The following is a 25,295-nucleotide window of genomic DNA, read 5'->3' as shown; positions in this document are numbered from 1 at the left end:
CCAGTTGTTTCTTTTTAACCTAATACACAAACTGTCTGAAAATGTATTTACAGTGTGCAGACTTGTGTAAGAAAAATGAAAAAGGACACATGAACACTTGAACGCCTTTTATTTGGGTTGAAGAACATAAAAAGCCATCAGTACACTTGTTTTGACAAACGTCTTAATCAATCAACATGTCGCTACAAAATAACCCAAACAGAGCTTTAAATAAACGTAGAAAAGGGTTGTGTGGGCATGGTGAGGAGCATCATCACATTCAATCATCCTCGTCAAAGTTCGGCTTGTTCTGGGGTGGTTTGGGACCGCCTGCTGGTTTGGCCATGATGATCTGGGGAAAAGGACAGCATTTTGTATTAAGTGAAAGTGTTTTTGTATCATTTTCAATGAGTTTGTGGCCAAGAATAATAGTCAAAACAGATCAAAGGCATCATCGACTCCGAGGATACTGGGAAGGAAGTTGTGTTTGGACGGCTTAATAATGCAACAAACACAATGTGCCACCGTCTTATGTCTGATTTAGGGATGGACAATATTGACAAAAAAATACTCTTTTTCGAGAGATCGTTTTAATTATTGACAACATACCCAATATTCTAATTAGGCATATCTCCAAAAGCACAATTGTAATAACATACAATTGTCGATATGTCTCATTTCTAGTCTGATTTAATCAAACTTTAATAAAATAAAGCCGCCTTCACAACACAAAAGGTTGAGACATTTTCCTCCACAGGTCTATTGTACCAGGCAGATTCATTCGATTCATCTTCTTGCTGGAAGGAAAACGAGCTTATATTGCAGGTCCATGCACCATGCCATCACACCATATCAGAGCTCATTGAACAGTGGTTTAGTATTTTTTTAAAGAGTTAACTGAAACATCTGTGCCATTGATGTTTTAAATTCATCTCACATGTTCAAACATTTTCACACCAGTGTTAGTTGTGACAAACTCCATATGCAGTGAGTTAGACGAGCCGGTGATGAGTATTGGTTCAAACCACGTCTTTTTAATGGACCTACTGAAAGAAGGCATTGGTGCGCCCTCTAATGGTGAGATTCAAATGTATCAGGCGCTTCATCCCAGTCGTCTTTGTCCCAGTGGCCTCTTTGTTTGGGAGTTCTGGGTCCCCCTGCTGCTTTAGCCATGATGATCTGACATTATACAGTATAAGCTGAAGTTACCCAACTGAAGGCAACAATAACCATTTAGAGACAGGTAAAATGGGTCATCATTTTCACACCGAGGGCATATTCTGAGAACACCTAAAGAAATGATCATCATCAAAGTAAACAATTTAATAAGAAAAAAAAAGACAAACCTGGTCCACTCGGAGTACTGTAATTGCAGCATTTGTGGCCATTTTGATGCCCCAATGTTTTACCAGATACGGCTCTACGATTCCCGCTTCAAGCATGTCTTTCACGCAGGGACCATCCCCCTGAAAATCACAGCAAAGCCACATTCAGACTAAACGTTTGATTCTAGAATTGTAAAACACCACATTCTCATACACACCTCTATGTCAAAGCCCATGTTTTTGTTCCCCTCGTGATGTGCAGCGTACATTTTGGAGATCAGCTCACTCGCTTTCACTCCAGAGTTCTCTGCCAGAGCACGTGGGAACACTTCAAAAGCTTCAGCAAACTTTTTAATGGCGTACTGCTCTAAACCTGGGCAAGACTGGAGAAAATTATAAATAGCAAAAATTCACATTTCACAAGAAAATAAAAAAGCACAGCACAAAAAAAAAAGTTCACTACCTCTCCATACATGGCCAATTGCTTGGCCAGTTCAATTTCCGTGGCTCCGGCACCAGGGAGCAGCCGCTTGTCCTGCAAAAACAAAAAAGGTCTCAAGACTGCTGCTTGTATACGACCAACAAGAATGTTCAACCTCAAGTGCATGGACTTTTGGGGGTTTTCAGTTAATTTGTCGATGTGTGTACAATGAACGTCAAAGTATTTTCAGTAACCTACCCGGACCAAAACCTTGAAGGTATTGACTCCATCATCAACAGCCCTCTCAATGTCATCCATCAGGTTGTCCGTGGAGCCTCTGATCACAACTGTTGAAATGCTGCCATCTTCTTTTTCTGTGGCACAAAAGGTTTTAGATATGTTCACTATAAAATATACTTGATAACTTGCGATTTAAAAAGGATGCTCATTGACTTACCATGTTTAAAGACTACCACCTGCGTGTCTCCCACCTCTGAAATGCACACATTGTCACAGTGGCCCATCTCATCCGGAGTTGGTGCAGTCTATGAAACCAAACATGCTTTTAGAAGTCTGTATATGCATATAATTGACAGTGTATTGAGATTTTTATTTTTTAAATGCACATACAATTTTTGGCAGAGCCACTGCTCCCACGGTCTTGCATAATCTCCTCAGGTCCCATTTGGAGTTCAGCCTAAACAATATTTCACAGACATGAGTACATTTTGATATTTCTAATATTATTCCACTGCATTGCTCTCACCTCACAACCATGAGTTTGTACTTGTTGGCATAATGCAGTGCCATATCAGCCACTTTTCCTCCAGTTACCACCACATTTGCACCAGCTTCTTTGATGGCCTTCACTTGAGCCTCCATCATGTCCTCCTCTCCCCTACTAAAGTCCATGAGCTCTTTAGCATTATTGATCAGGACTGTTCCCTGTTTGGAAACAGAAGCTATCAATTTGCTGAAAGGATTAAAGACTTGCACAATATTCATTAAACAACCTAATTACAAGCAAGCTACAATCTCCTTTACCTTGGTTTCTGTGACGGTGCAGTCAAATGGACAAGAGAAGACTGCAATCTTGGCATCCTTAACTGATGTGACGTCTCCTTCAGCTTCTTTCTTGAAAACCATGCCGTGCAGCACAGAAGATGCAGTCACCCCACATCCCTGACATAATCACAGTTAGCATTTCCACAGATTAACAAAAATGCAATAGATATGAAAACTCCTGCATTACTTACCAAGATTTTACAAACTCTGACATTATCAACATTAAAATTGCCAGATTCAGGGAAGATAGAAACTGTATAATGAAGAAAAATGAAGTAATTTCCATTCGACCAAACTGCTGTGGATATTATTAAGTCTTTGATATAGCTGATAACTCACCACAAGCCTGAGCGATGAGGTTGGCCAGAAAGTCTTCATTACCATACTGTTTGCTCATGACGGCAGGACGAATAAGTGAAGTGGTCTCTTTAATGTCATGGAGGTTTGTAGCGGAAGAACAACTGCAGTCAGGCAGGATATCCAGAGCCTTCTTACACGCCTTTTCATAACCCTCAATCACCTAGAAGAAACCAGACAAAAATATTGCAATCACATGTGTAATTTGAATTAAACTGTTTTCAAAATTAATACTCCACCTCAGACACGGACAGTCCCATTCTGAGCAGCTCTTCTGCCAATTCTAGTAGAGCTCCAGCAAAAACCAAGACAAAGTTGGTCCCATCGCCCACCTCTTGCTCTTGCATGTGAGAGGCCATTACAACCATCTTTGCTGCTGGGTGTTGCACCTGTACAAGAAGAATGGACAGTAAAAATAGCAAACATAATGTATAATATTGACACTTAAAGCTATGACTTACTTCAAGCTCTCTGAGGATTGTTGCGGCGTCATTGGTGACAAACAGCTTCTCCAAGTGATTAATGACCATTTTGTTCATACCTAAAAATATTCATATATTGAATAAACTTCAGAATTTTACAAAAGGAAAACGTTAATTTAGCTATTAAAGAAAAAGATTACCATTTGGCCCATAGGCAGACCGTGTGGTCTGGGACAGCTCTTTACAGGCTCTGATATTTCGAAAAACAGCTTCTTCCATTCCAGAGTAGTGCTACAAAATATTTAAAAAAATGTGTACATTAAAATGCATATGGAAAATATTACTCCTGATTAATGGAGATCCAAGCTTTCAAATAAGACACAATGTGATATATTTAAAGAGGATAATGTTTACAATTGAACAGATTATGGCTGTGGTTACATGCACACTCAAAACCCGATAAAAAAAAAAATGTATATATATAAATTTAAACTTATACAATTATTAAAGATATAAACACCAAAAACAGCAAGAGATACCAAATAATGAGCTTTTGGCGTGCATAGCCAGTCAGAAGTGCATTGAACGCGATTCTTCGATACATCTCCAAACAAAACAAGGAATATTGACATAATGTTAAGTAAGTTTCTCGAATGAGAGGTTTTATTGAAAAAGGTACAACATCGCGGAATTGCAATTAACTAGTCATAAAAGGGAAGCATCATCTCCTCAGCCAAGCTTCGTCAGTAAAGGGTGTGCCTTCCTCGTGCAAACATTTCACATATATTGCGATGACCATTGTTGATTTATGATAAATACATATATGTATGTTTAAAATGTCATTTGCGTGTAAGTTTCAGTCTCTGTCTCGCTGAAGGCCTTGCTTTCTTCTAGAACTCTCCCACATGACAGCGGATGGCGCAGCTAGCATGCTAACACACGCACACTTTTCCTAGTCACGCTAAACACAACAAACACGGCACCCTTCGCTCACCTTAGCGCCATCTTTCAACATTTGGGCAAAACCCGGCGCTTTCGGTACGTGAAGAGCCATTTTGAGATGTTTGTTGGCCCCGTTATCCTGGAGAAGAGCCGCGTGGTTCAGCTCTGGTACAAAGCCGGAGAGAGAGAAGCGCTACGGGTGTCGACAGTGGACAAAAAGAGTAGTGTACATATAGGGCTAAGAAATGCCACCAGGGGGCGTCTCTGGCCCACACGTCCATGGGCCCACAAAGTATTTCTTCATCTTCTACGGTGTTTTATGGCGGTTGGTATCCAAGTGTTATATTACCGCAAGACTTTATTCTTTAGACTGCACCATGTTGTTGTTGTTGTTGTTTTATGGCGGTTGGCATCCAATTGTTGCATTACCGCCAGACTTTATTCCTCAGACTTTTCGTAGTCCTCAGACTGTCGTAGTCCGTAAAAGTACTCCTTCCATTGCTTTGGTGTTACAAAGCCCATGAGGTCATGATATGTCTTTGTGACTAGAATAGTCACAAAGACATATTCTGTTGTTGTTGTTGTTGTTGTTTTATGGCGGTTGGCATCCAATTGTTGCATTACCGCCAGACTTTATTCCTCAGACTTTTCGTAGTCCTCAGACTGTCGTAGTCCGTAAAAGTACTCCTTCCATTGCTTTGGTGTTACAAAGCCCATGAGGTCATGATATGTCTTTGTGACTAGAATAGTTGTTGTTGTTTCAGAGACCAACCGGCTTTACAACAACAACAACACTCTGACGGGAGATGGCGGAGGAGAGTGGATCGGTGGTCGAAGACGTTCTGGACGGCGTGGAGGAGCAGCCTTTTCTGGCTGCACGTGCCCGGAAACGTAAAAAGTCCCTTAGCTCGTCCGAGGGTTCTGGGAATGAGCAGCAGGATGAGGCTGAAGCTATTGATATCCGGGGTGAGAGCAGAGACTGTAAGGTGATCATAAAGCTTGCACAGGATAGTGCATCCTTTAAGGAGTGGAATTCAGTGGCATTGTCAAAGAGCCTAACTGTAGCTGTGGGAGTGATCAAGAGTGCGAGTGTCCTTAGAGATGGCTCGCTGCTGGTCGTGTGCAAGGACGCGGCTCAGCAACGGAAGGCGATTGGAACTAAACGTCTGGGTGGAAAGGACATTCTTGTGTCTGATGCTGAAAGAAACACGGTCAGAGGAGTTATCGTAGGTGTCCCTACGGCGACGTCTGTGGATGAAGTTAAGGAGAATTTGACTGGAGCTAAGGTGCTGGACGCTAGGCGGTTGAAGGTGACCCGGTCTGGGGTAAGATGTGACAGCTTGTCGGTAATGGTAACACTTGAAGGGAGGTGCCTGCCTAGTAAGGTGTTCATTGGGTTCATGTGCCATGACGTTAGGCCATATGTTCCACCGCCCCTGCGTTGCTTTAAGTGCCAGCGCTTTGGGCATATTGCAGCGGTCTGTAGAGGGAGGCAAAGATGTGGTAAATGTGCAGGAGATCACGAGTATGGGAAGTGTGACGTGGGAGCAAAACTGAAGTGCTGTAACTGTGGGGAAGAACATAGCTCTGCCTACGGGGGATGCAGGTTTAGCAAAAGAGCTGCTGAGGTGCATAAAATAAAGGTCTCTCAAGGTATATCCTATGCAGATGCAGTCAAGAAAGTTTCAAGTAACGAGTTTAGAGTAAATACAGAGAGAGGAGCCAGCGCTGCTCCCAGCCAGGGCGAAATGAGAAAGGCCAGCGTGGCTCCCAAGAAGTGTGAAGGTTTCAAGAGTGGAGGTCCCAAGTGTGCAGGTTCCAGAATTAATGAGAATACCCTGGTTGTGGATAGAGAGGATTTTGTACTCTTTATGGTGGATGTTGTAAACTGTGCTGCTCAGACTCAAAGCAGAACTGAAAGGATCAGGATCATTGCTAAAGCTGCAGGGAGATTCCTTGGAACAAAGGAGCTTGATTGTGCAGATATAGAAAACAGGCTAAAGGCGCTAAATGGGAGTCGGAGTGATGGGGGTCTGCTTTTGGGGAGTCAGAGTGATCAGAGTGACGAGATGGGGGTGGGGGTGGTCTCCTGTCCTCGTCCAGTCTCGTAGACGCACGGCTACCAAGCAGCGACATCAGTGGACATATTAAAGCCTATAGAATGAAGCCTAAAGAATAAAGCTGTACGGTGGAAGCACCGAACGTCAAAGAAGGAGAGGAAGATGAAGAAGAGTCTCCCTGGAATAAAGCCGGTTGTTGTTGTTGTTGTTGTTGTTTTATGGCGGTTGGCATCCAAGTGTTGCATTACCGCATAAAGCCGGTTGGTCTCTGAAACAACAACAACTATTCTAGTCACAAAGACAAATAATGACCCCATGGGCTTTGTAACACCAAAGCAATGGAAGGAGTACTTTTACGGACTACGACAGAGTCTGAGGACAAAGCACTGGAAGTCAAGGCACTGGAAGAAGAACTTTTAGGACTACGACAAAGTCTAAGGAATAAAGTCTGGCGGTAATGCAACACTCGGATGTCAACCGCCATAAAACAACAACAACAACAACAACAACCGGCTTTATTCCAGGGAGACTCTTCTTCATCTTCCTCTCCTTCTTTGACGTTCGGTGCTTCCACCGTACAGCTTTATTCTTTAGGCTTCATTCCATAGGCTTTAATATTTCCACTGATGTCGCTGCTTGGTAGCCGTGCGTCTACGAGACTGGACGAGGACAGGAGACCACCCCCACCCCCACCTCGTCACTCTGATCACCCTGACTCCCCAAAAGCAGACCCCCATCACTCCGACTCCCATTTAGCGCCTTTAGCCTGTTTTCTATATCTGCCCAATCAAGCTCCTTTGTTCCAAGGAATCTCCCTGCAGCTTTAGCAATGATCCTGATCCTTTCAGTTCTGCTTTGAGTCTGAGCAGCACAGTTTACAACATCCACCATAAAGAGTACAAAATCCTCTCTATCCACAACCAGGGTATTCTCATTAATTCTGGAACCTGCACACTTGGGACCTCCACTCTTGAAACCTTCACACTTCTTGGGAGCCACGCTGGCCTTTCTCATTTCGCCCTGGCTGGGAGCAGCGCTGGCTCCTCTCTCTGTATTTACTCTAAACTCGTTACTTGAAACTTTCTTGACTGCATCTGCATAGGATACACCTTGAGAGACCTTTATTTTATGCACCTCAGCAGCTCTTTTGCTAAACCTGCATCCCCCGTAGGCAGAGCTATGTTCTTCCCCACAGTTACAGCACTTCAGTTTTGCTCCCACGTCACACTTCCCATACTCGTGATCTCCTGCACATTTACCACATCTTTGCCTCCCTCTACAGACTGCACCATGGATCTATTATATTGGACTCCACTCTTCAGTTCTTCCTCTTCTTTGGTGTTTCAAAGCCCACGAGTTCCAAGCACATTAGACCTTCTTCCTCCTCCTCCTCCTCGGCATCCACACCACCGCCACCCACCACAACTCAACGTCTATACTTATATAAGTAATCAACTTATATAAAATCAGATAAATAGCATCGGACCGGTTCAGTGTATTTCTGGGTATTTGGTATTTCAGAATTGAATTCTGAAAATTAAATAAAGCACAGATAGTGATCAATTATAGGTTTTGTGTATCCCCAATTCTACCTCAGACCAAAAAGTAACTCGATTTTTTGAATATATACTAAACTTTATTGTATTGTATATTTTTTCACATTATCATTTCATAACACACATATTCTAATACAAATATCTGGTACCAATATAACAAAAGTGTTTGTAACACAAATTGTACATCAAACAATTCATCCTCTTTTATATGACAATTTGTGTACAAACAGCTTCAATAAGAAACAAAGCAATAAAGAATGAAAATTAAATCCCTGTTGCATAAAATCCCCCTTCACACAAAATAGAAACTATTTTGGCATATCCAACTATATTTAAAGGGATATGACATTTATTAGTAACATTATTGCATACAGATGAAGTATTAGTGTGTGTATTTTGGTCTTGTGTAGTGTTATGTAGAATAGTGAAAGACTATAAAAGGTGTTAGTAATTTTAAATGTAACTAGGACATTTGGTTGTAGCAGCTACAAGTTTAGACACCACAAGAAATATCTCTATTTGGTAGCAATTTTTACAGTATTTAGCTAACCTGAGATATGTAAACATAAAATATATAGACTATACTGAATAAAGCTAAGGCACATCAAACAAAAGGCCCTATCTCCACCTTCTAGGCACTATATAGTAACACAAACTCCACAGTAACAGATACAAAGGTCCTGTTGACACAAACATGCACGTTCATTAATTGGGTTTGCATATTGTGTTCACAGTGGTCTGTGCCCAGACTCCCAATGTGTTTGAGACGTTGGCTGCTCGACGTGTGAGATTTGTGCGACAAAGTTTACCGCTGGGGTCTAATTTTCTCATCATGGCTCCTCCACATTGCTTCCTTGAACCAGTTCTGATGAGAAAAGAAAACATTTAACTAGTCATTTAAAATGGCATCAAAATTATTGAAGGGATAGAAGGGCATGTAACAGTGGGCACAATGATCAAAGCCCGAGACACTGACAGAAAGAGGAAGCTGAAAAGTGCAAGTTATTAATTGGTCACAACGGGCCAGTGGTTCATTCATTAGTCCATGCATCATTGTGCATTACAGGAAAATGTGTCATGCAATATTATGTTTGTTTGGAATAGCATTGCTCATAAATTACCTCTTCCTACTCGTTAATCCATTATAGAATAGCGGAACCGCCTGTTTTAAGGAAACACATTCTTGGGGTTAAAATTGTGAGGCAATCTGTGTTGCTTTTGTGATGCCGTCTGGGAAGTCACAAGGTCATTTTGAACATGTTTTAAAATTTCAAATCTAAACAGGAAATGATGACACCCTTTTCTCCTCAATGGCATATTTTTCATATTATGAGGCCCATTTCCAAGCTGTACACCCACTGGCCTCTCTCCCCCTTCACTGAATACCAGAAACAGACCCAGTTTCAAACTAAGGCGGGAAGAATGTGGGGGAGGGGTCCATGGGTCCAAAGCCCACTCAACAGAACTGGGACTGTTTGAGTGGCCCACAACTTCCACAAGGGACCACAGTCAAGTACTTGTCTCTTGAAAATAACATACTCGACATGTTTCAACAGACAGGCCAATAATACTTTCACAAATGCAAAGAAAAGTATGCTTCCATAAACAGTAAATGTGGAGGTTCTTACCGGTCATCTCTGCCAATAAACTCATCAAAGGCCCGGGAGAGATGTTTGAGTCTGCTTAGTCCACTAGAGACTGACTCAAGATCTTTGTCAAACTTACTGTAGAAACAGAAACAGTTTGGCGATGCTAACTGTTATCAACTGTGTTATGTCCATTTCATAAATCCACAGTTAAAATAAGTCTTACATCCTCTGATTCTGTGTGTTTGGAGATGCAAATGGGCTCCGCAGGGCAGCCATACGGACCAGCTGCCTCCTGCCGCCGCTGGTTTTCACGCCACGAACACTCGCTTCTGGGGTCTTTCGTGCTCTGGACCCAGGAGTGCGTCCCGGTGTAGTGGCTCTCGGGGTGCGTCTGGGGGTCGTGGCTCTGCGCGGGGTGCGTTTTGGGGTGCGAGAGGTTGAAGTGCTTGGTTCGTCGTCTTCACAGATACGCCCTGGAGTTGCAACCAAACAGTTCTCACGAGAAAACTCCCTTGTTCTCTGAAATTTCTGTGATTTGCACAACATTATTTACAGTAAGGCTCGCAGCTTCTTATCAAGTATACATACATGGCTAGCAAAACTCAAAAATCTAGAATAATCAGATAACCAAATAACAACATATGATCGGACAAAAGAAATATAATCATCCAAAATACCACATGTCAGTTATTCAAGCGAGTTTTAGTGAAACTGCTGTATTTGAAAAGACAAATACAGTGCGTTTTAAGATAACTCCATCAAAAACATTTACTGTCTTTGCCAGATTAATTCTCCCTTTTGTGAGTACTTTTCCTTCAGAGATAAAATCAGATACAACTATTTTCGTGGGAGTTTAATAATCTGATAACACCAGTAATCAGATAATTATAAGATTTTTGGTGTGCAAACAAAGCCAGTGTCTCATATCTCTACAATTTCAACATTATAAAGGGAAATTGTCATGTACGTCTTAGCATAAAATAAATTTAAAATATAATAGTTATTTGGGATTAGCAAATAAAAGTATAGTGTTGTATGTATTGTGTGTATTACATGTCCCCTCAAGCTGCAATTTTTTTTCTTCAGTTCTTTGGTTTTGAACTTACAAAGTGAGTCATAGCATTGTGATAGAAAATAAACTCTTCATACCTGATAGACATCTGTCATTGAGTTCCGTGCACTCCTCGTAAGCCTTTGGACCTTGCTGGGTTTTGGTTCCTGTTGTAAGTTTTCCCAGGTGGGATTCTCAGGGAGGGAAGTGGCCTGGACGGTCCGCAGAGGGAGACGCTTCCTCAGAGACATCCTCAGACTGTTGAGAGAAGAAGAGGAGTGCTGCTTCCGGAAACGGTCCGGTACTTCAGGAGAACTATCTGGCTCAGATTCATCCAGGGTTGTGTGAGCTCGCCACACTCCCACCATTGCTTTTGCCACACCATCCATGTCAGAGGAAGCCTTCTGAAACACAGGGGCACAACAGAGCATCAGTATCTGCACATAACAACAGTCTCTACAGCGGAGTCATCTACTCAGACAATAAATGTATGAGATGTGAATGAAGAAGAGACAAAGGGCCCAGCTGGAGCCTGACATCAGCCTCAGTGATCTATTGTCCAGCTTTGACTTCCACCAACCCCCAGTAACAACGAAGAGACATAAAGCTACATGCACATCGTTTTTATAAGCTTCATTTCAATCTGTTTTTGATAGTGGGTTCATTCATACAGCGTAAACTCAAACATAAAAAGAAAAGGGTGCCTTAATAACAACATAAAAGTAGCAGACACAATCTTGTAAAAATGTACGAATTGATGCATTTCACGATCACGATGCATTTGATTAGACTTCGCAAGTTTACAAATGTAACATGTCAGTATTAGTAGTAGCTACTTAGTAATTGCCATTGTCATTTCTGTCATTTACATTCGTTTACTAACTTGCGGTGGTCAGGTTTAGCATCCAGAGGGACAAAACGTTTGAATAACCACGTGAGTCACGAATTGAATAAATGCGATTACATTCAAAGGGAATTACCTCAAATGAAATCTTCACGAAACCGCAGCCTCTGGTCGTTTTCTTCTCGGTTTGAATTTGGCGGTGGAGTCTGCACACAGTGGACAAGGGACAACACCACACCCCGCACGCGCCTCCCGCAACATGATGTCACCACGTAACAGCACGCACTGAGCATGCGCATAAGCCTAAAACAAAACAATGTCTTTCTTTCTCTTTCTACTTTTTTACGGTATAGCGTAAAACACACATTGTGAAGACGTATGACACGGGATCTATTGTATTATCGGCCGTGCTCTGGACTCGGTGGAGGAGGTGGGGACAGAAGGCTAAACTCATGTCTACGCAGGACCATGAGTGTCGCCCCCTGCAGGACTCTCTGTCAGTGTATAAAATGTCTTAAAATTCAGCATATAAAAATCCAACGTTTTTATATTGAGTTTGTTAAAACACAGTATTTAAATTGCAATAGTTAAATGTGCTTTTGTTGCTACAGTTGCCGTTTTTTAATTCACTGCAAAAAGATTCAGTGTAAAAATGTTAATTGTCAACTTTCGGTTGATTCCAGACTGAAGCAGTCGAGCTCCTGTTCCCCATGAGCAGATAACTGATACTTCATACCTTCTGCTTTGCTTTTAAAATTAAGAAAAATATACATTTAAATAATTATATTAGAGCGCCTTCTTGTGGCTTTATTGAGTTGTCGTCAGGCTGCCATTGGAAAGAGGTCTAAATGTGGTGCTGTGTAATCCCTGTGTAATCTCCACGAGATGGCTGCAGACCTTGATCCAGATCCGAGTGAAATATTGGCATCTTTAAAGAAATATTGACAATACTGGACTGAACATGGACTTGGGGAGCAGGTGAACTCTCCAAGTCCATGTTCCAATGAGCTGTTTTACAGTTTGAGCAATTGTCTTGAACACTTTCTTAAAATCAGACTTTTCAAATGATGACCAATTGCCCCTCTCGTCCACTAGGTAGCATATGGACCACACACATTCAATCATCCAGTTCTTCAAGAAGAGAGATTTTCTGTTACAAGCACAAATCTGTTGTTGCATATTGGTGTTTAATGTGGAGTAAAAGTATGCTTGTACATGCGTACAACAGAATCTGCTTATGAAAGCATGACAACTTGACTGGTAATTTTTCTATATTAAAATCACAACTTAAATGTCTATAGCAATTTGCTTTGAGACCATCAGGACCTGGGGACTTGTCAAGTTCGGTCAAGTCTATGTTTTTTCACATCTATCTTTGAATTCACTGTAAAATAATTGGTATTATTTGTTGAATTTGTTTCAGAAAGCTATCTACCCTTTGAGCGGAATTGGAGGAAGTATATATGTTTTGATAGAACATAGTAATTTAATTTACAATAAGTGTTTAATCTGAGCATTCCCTGCCGTTACATTACCTTTCTTTATTGTCTTGTTTTTTCTTCTTCTATCCACTCGCTTGTGGTCTAATGTTTGCTCCTCAAGCTTTCCTTTCATATATTTTATCTGATATTCCTTATTATTGTAAACATCTTATTTGATTGTCTTCTGATATTGAGGGTCATATGGTAATTGAAAGTATATCTTTTGTAATGCTTTGTTCTTCCATAGTGTTTTTCCTTTTGTCATAAATGAGATTGAGTATTGATGGATTTTGTATTATTTTGTACATCATATATGCAAAAAATCTAAATTTTGCATGTATGATATTAAGGATTCGTCCTGTAGAACGTTCTGTATGGGAGTTTCTGCTCCTTCACAAAAATCATAATAAAATAATTGCACCCCTTTCTCTTGGAGGCTTGTGGGAGTGTTACGGTTAGCTCCACACAGCAATGGTCAGTGAGGTGACAAACCAATAATGAAGTATGGATTTAGCTGATCCATCTGGTTTAAACCAAGAGTATTGTTTTGTATTAGTTTTTTCTCCATGGCCTGTCAGGTTTAAAAAAAAAGTATGTGGTCTACATGAGATTTGGATGCAGAGTCTAATATTTACTGGGGAGTCTGTTGAGTCCAATCCAGTCTTCCTTTATATTTTCAGCTACATATTTCATTTTAAATTGAAGTAAGATTTATTTTATCTCTGCAAAGAGATCACTATTTTGTGCTGTGCTACAGTGTCCATGAACATCAGGATAGAATCCTCCACTTATATTATATATATATTAGCCATTGCTTCTAGTTTTAGTAGTACCGTAATATTTTTTCCCTTGACAGTAACACTTGCTGATCTTTGTTGTTTTAAAATGTGCAACATTTTCTGGAGGAAGCTTCATCTCTTCCTCAACTGTTGACCATCAGGTGTTCTTGACTCTTGTGTCCATTTTCTATTGCCTTCACTGATTATAGAACCAGTTTTAAAACATTTTACTGTAGGGCTGGACATGTTCTTATGCCGTTTGGTTTCAGAGAAGCCTTTTAAGTTTTATGAGTTGGTACATCTTGTCAACACCTTGACCTTTGTGATGGCAATGAAAGGGGCACGTCTACATTAAAAGTAAATGTATAACACAATTTTAACAAGCTTTTTATTGTTTTCTCAGATGTTAAAGTCCATTTATGGGGAATTTAATGACATTATTTTGACTTGTTATAAATGTTTTTAACAGTAAAGCATTTTTATTCTCTGAGGTTCAAAAACATTCTTGCGGAAAACACACAAAGGATTATAGCCTAACATTTAACAGTAGGCACAACAGAAAACACTCACCTTGGCTAATATATATATTGGTAGCATTAAACAAAGACATTTTGTATTAATGTCATGTTTAATGTCTCCAGAATTTCAGAATGCATTAACAACAAGCAAACAATCACCCAAAATGTACAAATCCATCCTTTCAGTCTTGGGAAAGTTACTTGACGCACTGACAAAAGAGACACAAATATTAGTCAGGTATGTAGAAATAATTAAATCTTAACTGTTTTTACCTACCTTGACAATTTTCCTCCATCTTGCAGCAACAGCAAGTAGTGCCGTGAGAGACACCACGACAATCCCAGCAATCATGGGATACAGAGGGAACTTCAGGGTCTTATCTAAAATGGGAATGATGGTGTTAGACAATATTCTGAAGCAATCTGCGCCTCTTAATAGCAAAATAATTCATCTTCAAAGCCTTTATGTAACTCACATACCGGTACTATTTGCAGTTAATAGTTTAAACATTTTTCTTATTTTCTACCTCTTTTAAAGGCCAGGATATGCATTGAAAATAACTAAGATCAAGTTGTTCCTGTCGTCAGTAATTTGTTTCATACAGAGTGTGCACAAGGGCTGTTACACTGTAGAGAGAAGCAGTGTAAATAAGGCTAAAAAGTGGATTATTTCATTGATCTTTTAGCTGTGTAGTGCAGGCTCTTCCTGATCACGTCATGTATTTGGACCAAACATTAAACTCTAGTAGGCTCAATTACTCAAACATGAACAAAAGAAAACACAAGGTAAGTCATAGAATGTCAATATAAAAAGGATCTTTGAAGGAAAAGATGATTTTGTTTGAAGTTCACTACGTAATGTGTCTGGTGGAGGGTCCATCACCCTCTTGTACCCACGCAATGGTATTTATTTATTTTTAGGCCCGAGCGCCACAAGCTGGCGAGAGGCCTAATAATCTCGTAAGGCCGTGCGAAGCACGGCTGCGAAAGTGCGCACGTAGTGCGCACGAAATCGAGCGCGAAGCGCTCGCCCACTTCCAAACACTCACTAACGCACTCCTTCACTCATGCACGCCCCGTGCATACTAATTAGTAGTAGGAAAATGGAACATTACCGTTGTAAACGGGCGAAGCCCGTGCAAGAGTGCGCACTAAACGAGCACTTTACATTGAGATGACGACCGTTCGCGGTCGTCATCCCCATATAAAGCACTCATTTGCGCTAAGTAGCTCACGAATACGTTCCCCATCTCTTGCATGTTCCGTACATATAAGCATGTAATGCAAAAATTGAACATTATTACTGTATAGAGGGCCAAAAACACAAAGTGGGCGGAGCCCACTCAAAATTAACGAAAGTACCCGTCAGTGACCAGGGACCCACACCATGAGGTAGGAAAGCGCGAGCGCTTTCCGAAAATGTATAGTTTATGATATTTGAAAAATGGGAAACATTGTTTTCGCATGGGAATATTATTAGGCCCGAGCCCCAGCAGGGCGGAGGGCCTATTGCTCCCGCAACGCTGCCGAAGGCAGCGTTGCAACTGTCTGACCAAACATGCGGGCACAGCCCGCATGTTTGGTACCCCGTCGCCCCTGGCAAGTACAGTGAACTAGCCCATGCCGAAGGCATGGATCATGCATACTTACTCCTGCTATGACAGAAATAGTCAACAATTAGTTGACAACTAATTGTTGACAACAGCAGCGCGAAGCGCTGCATTCCTCCAAAAACCCTCCTGGCATCGTCCCGTACGCGAGAATCCATGCCGCAGGCATGGGCCATGCTTGTATCTGCTCAAATCAATGGAAGTCTATGGGGAGTGGGCGGGGCATCCCGACGGAATAGGGAGTGACGAGCGCGTAAGCGCTCGTAATGATGATTCCACCCCATGGCGGCATCGGGAAGGCTTAGAGCTTTCAAACGATGTATAATTTGTTGTTATAGTGGAAACGGCTATATTGTTTTTGCTAAAAATATTATTAGGCCCGAGCGCCACAAGCTGGCGAGAGGCCTATTAATCTCGTAAGGCCGTGCGAAGCACGGCTGCGAAAGTGCGCACGTAGTGCGCACAAAATCGAGCGCGAAGCGCTCGCCCACTTCCAAACACTCACTAACGCACTCCTCCACTCATGCACGCCCCGTGCATACTAATTAGTTGTAGGAAAATGGAACATTACCGTTGTAAACGGGCGAAGCCCGTGCAAAAGTTCGCACTAAACGAGCACTTTACATGGGGATGACGACCGCGAAGCGGTCGTCATCCCCATATAAAGCACTCATTTGCGCTAAGTAGCTCACGAATACGTTCCCCATCTCTTGCATGTTCCGTGCATATAAGCATGTAAGGCAAAAATTGAACATTATTACTGTATAGAGGGCCAAAAACACAAAGTGGGCGGAGCCCACTCAAAATTATCGAAAGTACCCGTCAGTGACCAGGGACCCACACCATGAGGTAGGAAAGCGCGAGCGCTTTCCGAAAATGTATAGTTTATGATATTTGAAAAATGGGAAACATTGTTTTCGCATCGGAATATTATTCTTTCTTTCTTTCTTCTTCTTCTTCTTCTTCTCGGGACCAACCCCCCTATTTTTCACCCAGTGAACATTGACGAAAAGTCACAAAAATTTGCACGCCTCTAAAAATCGTGCCTCTCTACATTCTGGCTATTTCCCTTTTCTAAAACAAAAAAAATTGGCGCGTCAGCGCCCCCAAATGTACCAAAAATGCATTGAGAGATGGGAAATGACCCAAAAAAAATCTGATCGTAGAATCATGAAATTTGGCGCAGAGGTAGATGGTGACAAGAGAAGTAAAAAATATTATTACGGCAACGCCGTCCGCCCAACCAAATGTCGGCCATATTGCTTCAAAAATGGCTAAACATGACTTCGGAGTTTTTCCAAACGTCGTACTTTTACGAACTCCTCCCAGGGCGTTGGCCCTAAAAAGCTGAAATTTGGTGAAAATGCTACTGAGGAGTGGGACATCAAAAGTTATCCAAATTACATTGATACCTCTCACGGTCTCTGTGCGGCGAAGCCGCAAACTGTAGCTAGAATTTCAGAAATCTCCCATATTTAAAATTTCTGCCGTTTGCGCAGATAAAGTCCGAATTGCGTCAAATTAGAATCAGTTGTTAAACTCTTTGCCCTAAACCTACTTGAAGTGAAATAAATTCATTTGGCGCCACAGCGCCCCCTACAGATTTTATATGGAGGTTAAATGTTTAGTTTTGCGAAATTATATGAAATTTGACACACAACTCAATTTTAGCATCCCCATCAAAAAAGTCAATGACTCATGTCATAATTGTTATGGCGTTGCCGTAACGATGACCGAAACCTTTCATGTTTACACTTTAGACTTTCACAAACTCCTCCCAGGGCGTCAGCCCTATTAACCTGAAATTTGGTGAGACTCATCTTCAAGACCATCAAAAGTTATCCACATTTTCATTCAAAGAGTCACGGTGTCTGTGCGGCAAAGCCGCACATTTTGCCAAGAATTCAAAATAAAATAGCTTTTTGATGGTAAAACAAAGGGGAGAAGATTCAGCAGTAGGCGTAATAAAAGGACAATTGGGGCGTGTTAGCGCCCCCTCCTCTTGCGGCGTGGCGGCGGCGTAGCGAGGGCCGATCATTGCCGCTTGCGGCTATATTTATTTTTATTTTTATTATTTTTCTTGTTCTTCTGCTTTTTGAGATCTAATTTGACCCCCTGAACATGCTCAAAAACTCACCAAACTTTGCCCAAAATTCAGAATCGGCGAAAAATTAGATTTTTTCAGGGCCATTTTTTTTTTCGTCAAAAAATGGCGCGACAGCGCCACCGACAAAAGTCAAAATACATTGCGCCTATGGGAGACGCCCCGAGGTCAACTTTGTCGTAAAGCTACGAAATTCGGGACACGCATTCCTCTCGTGAGGACAAAAAAAAAAAAATCATTGTGACCACGCCCCCAGACTTACCCTATGGCCGCCATCTTCCTTTGAAAATGAAAACACGCTGTGTTAGCCATTTTGTTCACGTCAAACTTTGACGAACTCCTCCTAGGGCGTTTTGCCCACCGACTTCAAAATCGGCGGACGTCCTCTGGACAAGTGGGGCATCTAAAGTTATCCAATTTTTTGAGATACCTTTTACGGTCTGTGTGCGGCGCAGCCGCAAAGTTGGACAACTTATTTTGGAATATTGCAGATCTAAAAATTGCTCCCATTTGATCAAAACGAGTCCGATTAGGACCAAATTTGAAACAGTTGTTAAACTTTCCGGTTTGGACCAGTTTATGATGACAAAATTGAAATGGGCGCGATAGCGCCCCCTACAGAATGACCTTGAAATTAACATTGAAGGTCAAAAATTAGTTTTACCAAAATGTTCTAAACTTTACCCAAAATTCTATTTTGGCGTCCCGATCAAAAAAGCCAATCAGACAAATGCCTTATTTTTTACGGCGTAGTCGTAGTGATGACAGAAACCTCCCATGTTATCCCTATGGGAAAACCGCAAAATCTCTCAAATATCCACATTTTTATGTTTCACACTTTAACGAACTCTTCCTAGTGCGTTTTGCCCACGAACCTCAAAATCGGTGTACGTCCTCTAGACAAGTGGGGCATCTAAATTTATCCAAATTTTAAGGATAACTTTTACGGTCTCTGTGCGACGGAGCCGGCAACGTTTCCCAGAATTCTGACTATTTGGCCTTCAGAGTGGCCTATAAACAATAGAGTTTTTCCAAATGACATGATATTTTGAACAAAATTCTAATTTGCCATCCTGATCATAAAAGTATGAGAGCCAAAGTCATATTTTGTACGGCGTAACCGAAGCGTTGACAGAAACATCCCATGTTATCCTTATGGGAAAATTGTAGAATCGCTCAAATCACCACATTTTTACGCTTCACACTTTAACAAACTCCTCCTAGGGCGATTGCCCGATCAAGCTCATATTTGGGGAAAATCATATACACAAACGGGGCATCAAAAGTTAGTCATATTTTGATTTTAAGTGGTACGGTCTCTGTGCCGTGGAGCTGCAAATATACTGTCACAAATGGGAAAACGCCAAATCTTTGAAATGTTCACATTTACGCTTCACACTTTAACGAACTCCTCCTAGTGCGTTTGGCCCACTGATCTCAAAATCAGTGTACCTGCTCTAGACAAGTGGGGCATCTAAAGTTATTCAAATTTTATCGATAACATTTACGGTCTCTGTGCAGCTGAGCCGCAAACTTTTCGCAGAATTTGGACTATTTGGCCTTCAGAGTGGCCTATAAACAAGAGTTTTTCCAAATGACATGACATTTTGCACACAATTCTCATTTGCCATCCCCAAAATAAAAAGTATGGGAGCCAAAATCATATTTGGTAAAGTGTAGCCGTAGCGATGACAGAAACATCCCATGTTATCCCTATGGGGAAACCGCAAAATCTCTAAAATGACCACATTTTTACACTTCACACTTTAACAAACTCCTCCTAGGGCGAATACCCGATCAAGTTCATATTTGGGGAGAATCATCTACACAAGCGGGGCATCAAAAGTTATCCATATTTTGATTTTAAGTACTAGGGTCTCTGTGCGGTAGAGCCGCAAATATATGTCACAAATGGGAAAAACGCCAAATCCTTGAAATGTTCACATTTATGCTTCACACTTTAATGAACTCCTCTGTGGGCAATAGCTCGATCAAGCTCATATTTTGGGAAAATAATCTACACAAGCGGAGCATCAAAAGTTATCCATATTTTTATTCCAAGTGTCACGGTCTCTGTGCGCTGGAGCTGCACATTTGACCGACATTTGTGTTCATTTGCACTGGTTAAGCACAGGATTGTACATGTCCAATGTGTCACTGTCTTAGTTCTTAGACAATTGCGTTAGCGCCATCTCTGTAAAATGCAGAGAGCAGAGTCGGAAGGCCGGCGGCCCGCGAGGGCCGTTGGATGCCGCTTGCGGCTTTAATTCTTTCTTCTTCTTCTTCTTCTCGGGACCAACCCCCCTATTTGTCACCCAGTGAACATTGACGAAAAGTCACAAAAATGTTCACACCTGTAAAAATCGTGCCTCTCTACATTCTGGCTATTTCCCTTTTCTAAAATAAAAAAATTGGCGCGTCAGCGCCCCCAAATGTACCAAAAATGCATTGAGAGATGGGAAATGACCCAAAAAAAATCTGATTGTAGAATCATGAAATTTGGCGCAGAGGTAGATGGTGACAAGAGAAGTAAAAAATATTATTACGGCAACGCCGTCCGCCCAACCAAATGTCGGCCATATTGCTTCAAAAATGGCTAAACATGACTTCGGAGTTTTTCCAAACGTCGTACTTTTACGAACTCCTCCCAGGGCGTTGGCCCTAAAAAGCTGAAATTTGGTGAAAATGCTACTGAGGAGTGGGACATCAAAAGTTATCCAAATTACATTGATACCTCTCACGGTCTCTGTGCGGCGAAGCCGCAAACTGTAGCTAGAATTTCAGAAATCTCCCATATTTAAAATTTCTGCCGTTTGCGCAGATAAAGTCCGAATTGCGTCAAATTAGAATCAGTTGTTAAACTCTTTGCCCTAAACCTACTTGAAGTGAAATAAATTCATTTGGCGCCACAGCGCCCCCTACAGATTTTATATGGAGGTTAAATGTTTAGTTTTGCGAAATTATATGAAATTTGACACACAACTCAATTTTAGCATCCCCATCAAAAAAGTCAATGACTCATGTCATAATTGTTATGGCGTTGCCGTAACGATGACCGAAACCTTCCATGTTATTCCAATGGGGAAATCGCCAGAACATGTTTACACTTTAGACTTTCACAAACTCCTCCCAGGGCGTCAGCCCTATTAACCTGAAATTTGGTGAGACTCATCTTCAGGTGTGGACCATCAAAAGTTATCCACATTTTCATTCAAAGAGTCACGGTGTCTGTGCGGCAAAGCCGCACATTTTGCCAAGAATTCAAAATAAAATAGCTTTTTGATGGTAAAACAAAGGGGAGAAGATGTGACAGCGTCACAGATTCAGCAGTAGGCGTAATAAAAGGACAATTGGGGCGCGTTAGCGCCCCCTCCTCTTGCGGCGTGGCAGCGGTGGCATGGCGAGGGCCGATCATTGCCGCTTGCGGCTATATTTATCTTTATTATTTTTCCCCTCCATCCCTTGTTGGGTAATGGGAGGTTTTGTCTATAGGAGTTTTTGTTTATAAGAGATTCTTCTAGTGAGAGTGTTTTTCAAACTTTCTATAAGTGATCTGTATCTACCTCTGTATCTACCTGCGTTGCAACAATGAAATTTCCCCATGTGGGACAATAAAGGATTATCTTATCTTATCTTATTTGAGTTGATATTTCTTTGCCAGGAATGTTCCACAGTATGGCATTAAATTTTTAATCTATTCACATAAAGAGAAGCATGTGACATTACCGGGCCAAGTTACAGTTTAGATCTGTGAAGAGGAGACCCTGCTCACAGTAAGAATTTAATGATCTTATCTTTTTAGGAAATAAAAACATCAGTAATTGATTACAGCAATAAAATCTCCGTGGAGACAAGCGGACCATCCACCAGAAAAGTGACATAGTGAATCTTTAAATATATAAACTAACCTGTGACATGGACTGTGAAGACTTTTGTTTGGGGCCCATATAACGGTGACTCTGTTTCACAGTGGTACGTGGCCTCATGCAGGCTCCGCTGGACTTTCTCAGTGGTCAGTGTGCTGAAGAGTCCATCGTTGGTCAGAGTTAATTGACTTGCTTTCAGATCAACATTGGTCCCGTTGAGCTTCCAAACCACTGAAGACACAGGAGGATAAGCCTCTATGTTGCACTTTAAAATCAGAGACGCTTCCTCCTCCACAGTGACCACCTCTGGGTCCGTCAAAGGTGGAGCGTCTAGAAAAACAGAAATCCATGAATCATCTCACCTGGAACTTCAGCCGGGCGAAGTGACATCATATATCATATTTATCACCATTTGTTTTCCTCACATTGATTTCAGATTTTATTTTTGTTCAATTAAAAACAAATAAAAATTGCTTTCAATATTAATTTCATGAAGTTAAACTATACTTTTAATCATTGCTATTTAACACAGAATGTTGAAAATGAACACTGCTCTACACCACATGTTTTTATTGACAGAAGACCCAAGCTGACACCAATCTTGATTAAAAAGGTATTATTTGCACAGCTCAACCTGAAACACTCAAAACCGGGATTGAAAATATATAATAAATAAATAGAATAATGATATTAAGTCAACCTCAATATGTACTGTCCACTAGTTAACATACGCAATTGTAATACAGTTCAAATGGAATGGTTCTGCCTTAAAAGAGTGAGTTACAGTAAGTTTTCAGTAAAATTGAGTCAGTCTTGAACAATATTACTGATGGAGACATTTTGTATTTATTTTGGATAAATAGACATTCTTGCTACACATAGAAAAAAGTATATTAGGTTCAGTTTTAGGATGAGAATTAGACTGGAATAATTCAGAGGTAAAGCGTATATTAGATGTTTTGGAATAGACGGATAGATATAGTGAGATAGGTCAAACAGCAAAGTATATTGACAGAAAATCAATGTATGTTTTATGTACAATACTCACGTGTGACATTGAGGACAACCGAGTGTCTATCCGAGGCGTTATTGCGCAGGTGGCAGGTGAACGTGGTCTCTCTGTCCTCCAAGATCACAGGAGAAATGCACACTCTGCTTTGGCCCTTTTTATTCCCTTCATTCAGAGAAACTTGGACATCGTTCCTGAGCCAAACCAACTCATTATCGTCTTCAGAGGTCGTGTTGTGTTTGCAGGTCAGAGAGACTATTTCTTCAAGTGCTGTGTGAATATATCCATCTGAATTGGCCACCGGAGTGGACTCAATCGTTACTCCTGTTTGGAAACGAAATATAGTGAAATAAGAGGTAATCATTTATAATTATGGCAGGCTAATTGTACCATCACATACATATAGTGAATATACAATGATGATATATATATTTTAAATAGTTGAGCATACCTGATGTCTGTGGCGCAGAAAAGAAAAGACAACAAAAAAGTGCAAGTGTCAACTTCATTTTACAGCAATATGTCAAGTGTCGCTGTATAAAACTGAGAAAAATAAACGTAGAAAATAAAGATTTGACTATAACGTTTACTAGAATTTAAAAGACTGGAATACTTTTGAGTGGCTCGGTTGTCCTTCAGCTGCGAGAATAAGGAAGACAAAACTCCAATCCTGGTTTTATGTTGTTGTAAATCATTTGTGTCATTTGTCACTGTTTCTCTCATCTCTGGACAGGTGTGGTCCCAGATTTGATTTGATTGGCTTGTGACTTTATGTTGTGATAAAATGTAGTTCCGTCGGCCAATCACTGACGGTAACATGGTATCATTTTACTTTTATTTCTTTACACATTTGAGTTCAGTCAAATACTTATGATAATTGGAATAATTTGAAGCATAAACCAAAAGAAAAGGTGATGATTTGTCATTGACTTACTTAGCAATGACCACCTACAAAATGTATTAGATTAGAATACACTGCGGTTTTTGATCTGAAGAATGTCATTGCAGATAATATCTTATATGATATGTCCTTCTCTGTTAAGAACTATGCTCCATGGCAGGTCGTTCTGATATTGGAAAAACAGAATCATGCTTCTGCATTTATACAGTTATATGTTTTGTGTTTGTTTTTTCCCCCACATGTTGGTTTGTTCTTGTTTTTAAGATGAAATGTCCCTCTATTGTATCAATAGAAATACAAATGGCAGTTTACATTTTTGTAATTAATCATAGATGGTAAAATCCAGACAGAAGCCACACTCAGAGAAAACAAAGACATGCAAACTCCCCTCAAAGAGATGTGTGACTTAATTTACTGGATTTCTTTTTAAATTTTGTGGTAACATTGACTATACATAAAATCCTGAGCTTTACAAAACATGTAAAAGTGGAACATTATTAAATACAGTAAACCTAGTGAGTGCAGCAATTACGTAAAATACTGCTATGATCTGAGAGCAGCACATAGATTAGTTCAAAGGTTGATTTGTTGCGACACACTTGTGCAAGAAGAAATGTTCATGTGCACAACAGAGAACTTGGTCACCCATTTATTGTGCTAAGTAGACAGACGAGACAACTATGGCTTTATCCATTTGAACAAAGTAAATTGGAGTACTAACTCCAATACTTATGCCTTGGATTTATTTCTGTAATGCCCAAAATCACAACCGCGGTTGGCTCGAAGGACGACAGTGAAAAACAGATTAAACAAATGCCCCAACATCCCCTGTCCTTAGACCCTCCTTCTCATCAAGGAAATACAACAAAACCCTTTGGGAAAAAGACAGAAGAAACCTTGGGAAGAACCACAGTGAAAGAGAGATCCTACTCCCACAGACGGAGAGGCTAACGCTCTTCCATTTGCAGATAAACGGTGGAGCCAGAACCAGAGGCTGTTGGATGACTTTGTGGTAAATGGCAGTGATTGGATCAAAGCTAGGTAAGTGATTAACACAGAGGTGGCTTTAAAGGGCAGGTGAATACATTATTGAGCAGTATGAGTAAAAATAAATGGTTATTAATTTGGTGTAAGGTCTTTATAAAGAAGACAACTTCAGAGAGCAAAGTACGAAGAAAACCGATAAGATCAAGCCAATGTCCAAGTGCCCAAACATTCAAATCCTTCTGTCTGGAAACATACTTAAGCAGTATGCATAGTGTTGGGCAAAACTGGTGAGGATTACTTTGAGATACAGAGGCAAATATACTAACTTTGCTCACCAAAAGATTATTAGGTTGGGTGTATTCGACCTAATAATTGTATGCAATTAACATTTTAGCTCTTGATTTGAATTCCATAACATTATGTTTTTTT

At 40.8% G+C, this 25,295-nt stretch overlaps 3 protein-coding genes across 5 annotated transcripts; all 3 read right to left on the bottom strand.

The window, feature by feature from the left end:
• Window positions 1-92: 92 nt before the first annotated feature.
• On the bottom strand, window positions 93-4,737 carry cct8 (chaperonin containing TCP1, subunit 8 (theta)). 2 transcript variants are annotated; one of them, XM_072446120.1, is made up of 16 exons: window positions 4,564-4,737; window positions 3,770-3,860; window positions 3,609-3,688; window positions 3,387-3,536; window positions 3,130-3,310; window positions 2,982-3,043; window positions 2,770-2,907; window positions 2,492-2,670; window positions 2,356-2,422; window positions 2,183-2,270; window positions 1,984-2,099; window positions 1,768-1,839; window positions 1,523-1,687; window positions 1,326-1,445; window positions 1,027-1,158; window positions 93-331 (listed from the first exon to the last, which is right to left on the bottom strand). In XM_072446120.1, the coding sequence occupies exons 1-15, from the start codon at window positions 4,621-4,623 to the stop codon at window positions 1,051-1,053; spliced, it is 1,677 nt and encodes a 558-aa protein (XP_072302221.1). In that variant the 5' UTR covers window positions 4,624-4,737; the 3' UTR covers window positions 93-331; window positions 1,027-1,050. The 2 variants fall into 2 exon arrangements, with proteins under 2 accessions (XP_072302221.1, XP_072302222.1); XM_072446121.1 differs by lacking the exon at window positions 1,027-1,158.
• Window positions 4,738-8,398: 3,661 nt separating this feature from the next.
• LOC140360770 (uncharacterized) lies at window positions 8,399-11,873 on the bottom strand. The gene is made up of 5 exons (XM_072446138.1): window positions 11,748-11,873; window positions 10,866-11,171; window positions 9,940-10,244; window positions 9,756-9,851; window positions 8,399-8,992 (listed from the first exon to the last, which is right to left on the bottom strand). Exons 2-5 carry the CDS (start codon window positions 11,154-11,156, stop codon window positions 8,833-8,835), a joined length of 852 nt encoding a protein of 283 aa, XP_072302239.1. The 5' UTR covers window positions 11,157-11,171; window positions 11,748-11,873; the 3' UTR covers window positions 8,399-8,832.
• Window positions 11,874-14,435: 2,562 nt separating this feature from the next.
• Window positions 14,436-23,357, bottom strand: tmigd1 (transmembrane and immunoglobulin domain containing 1). Of its 2 annotated transcripts, XM_072446117.1 has the most exons (4): window positions 23,018-23,357; window positions 22,012-22,299; window positions 14,667-14,770; window positions 14,436-14,598 (listed from the first exon to the last, which is right to left on the bottom strand). In XM_072446117.1, the coding sequence occupies exons 1-4, from the start codon at window positions 23,340-23,342 to the stop codon at window positions 14,587-14,589; spliced, it is 729 nt and encodes a 242-aa protein (XP_072302218.1). In that variant the 5' UTR covers window positions 23,343-23,357; the 3' UTR covers window positions 14,436-14,586. The 2 variants fall into 2 exon arrangements, with proteins under 2 accessions (XP_072302218.1, XP_072302217.1); XM_072446116.1 differs by lacking the exon at window positions 14,436-14,598 and having other exon boundaries at window positions 14,649-14,770.
• Between the last annotated feature and the right edge of the window lie 1,938 nt (window positions 23,358-25,295).

This window comes from Eucyclogobius newberryi, unplaced genomic scaffold (assembly GCF_026437365.1).
Source record: "Eucyclogobius newberryi isolate DKJ021-1_F unplaced genomic scaffold, fEucNew1.0.hap1 SCAF_15, whole genome shotgun sequence".
NCBI lineage: Eukaryota > Metazoa > Chordata > Actinopteri > Gobiiformes > Gobiidae > Eucyclogobius > Eucyclogobius newberryi.
The sequence above is the reverse complement of the archived record's forward strand: the minus strand, read 5'-3'. Positions and strand labels throughout refer to the sequence as shown.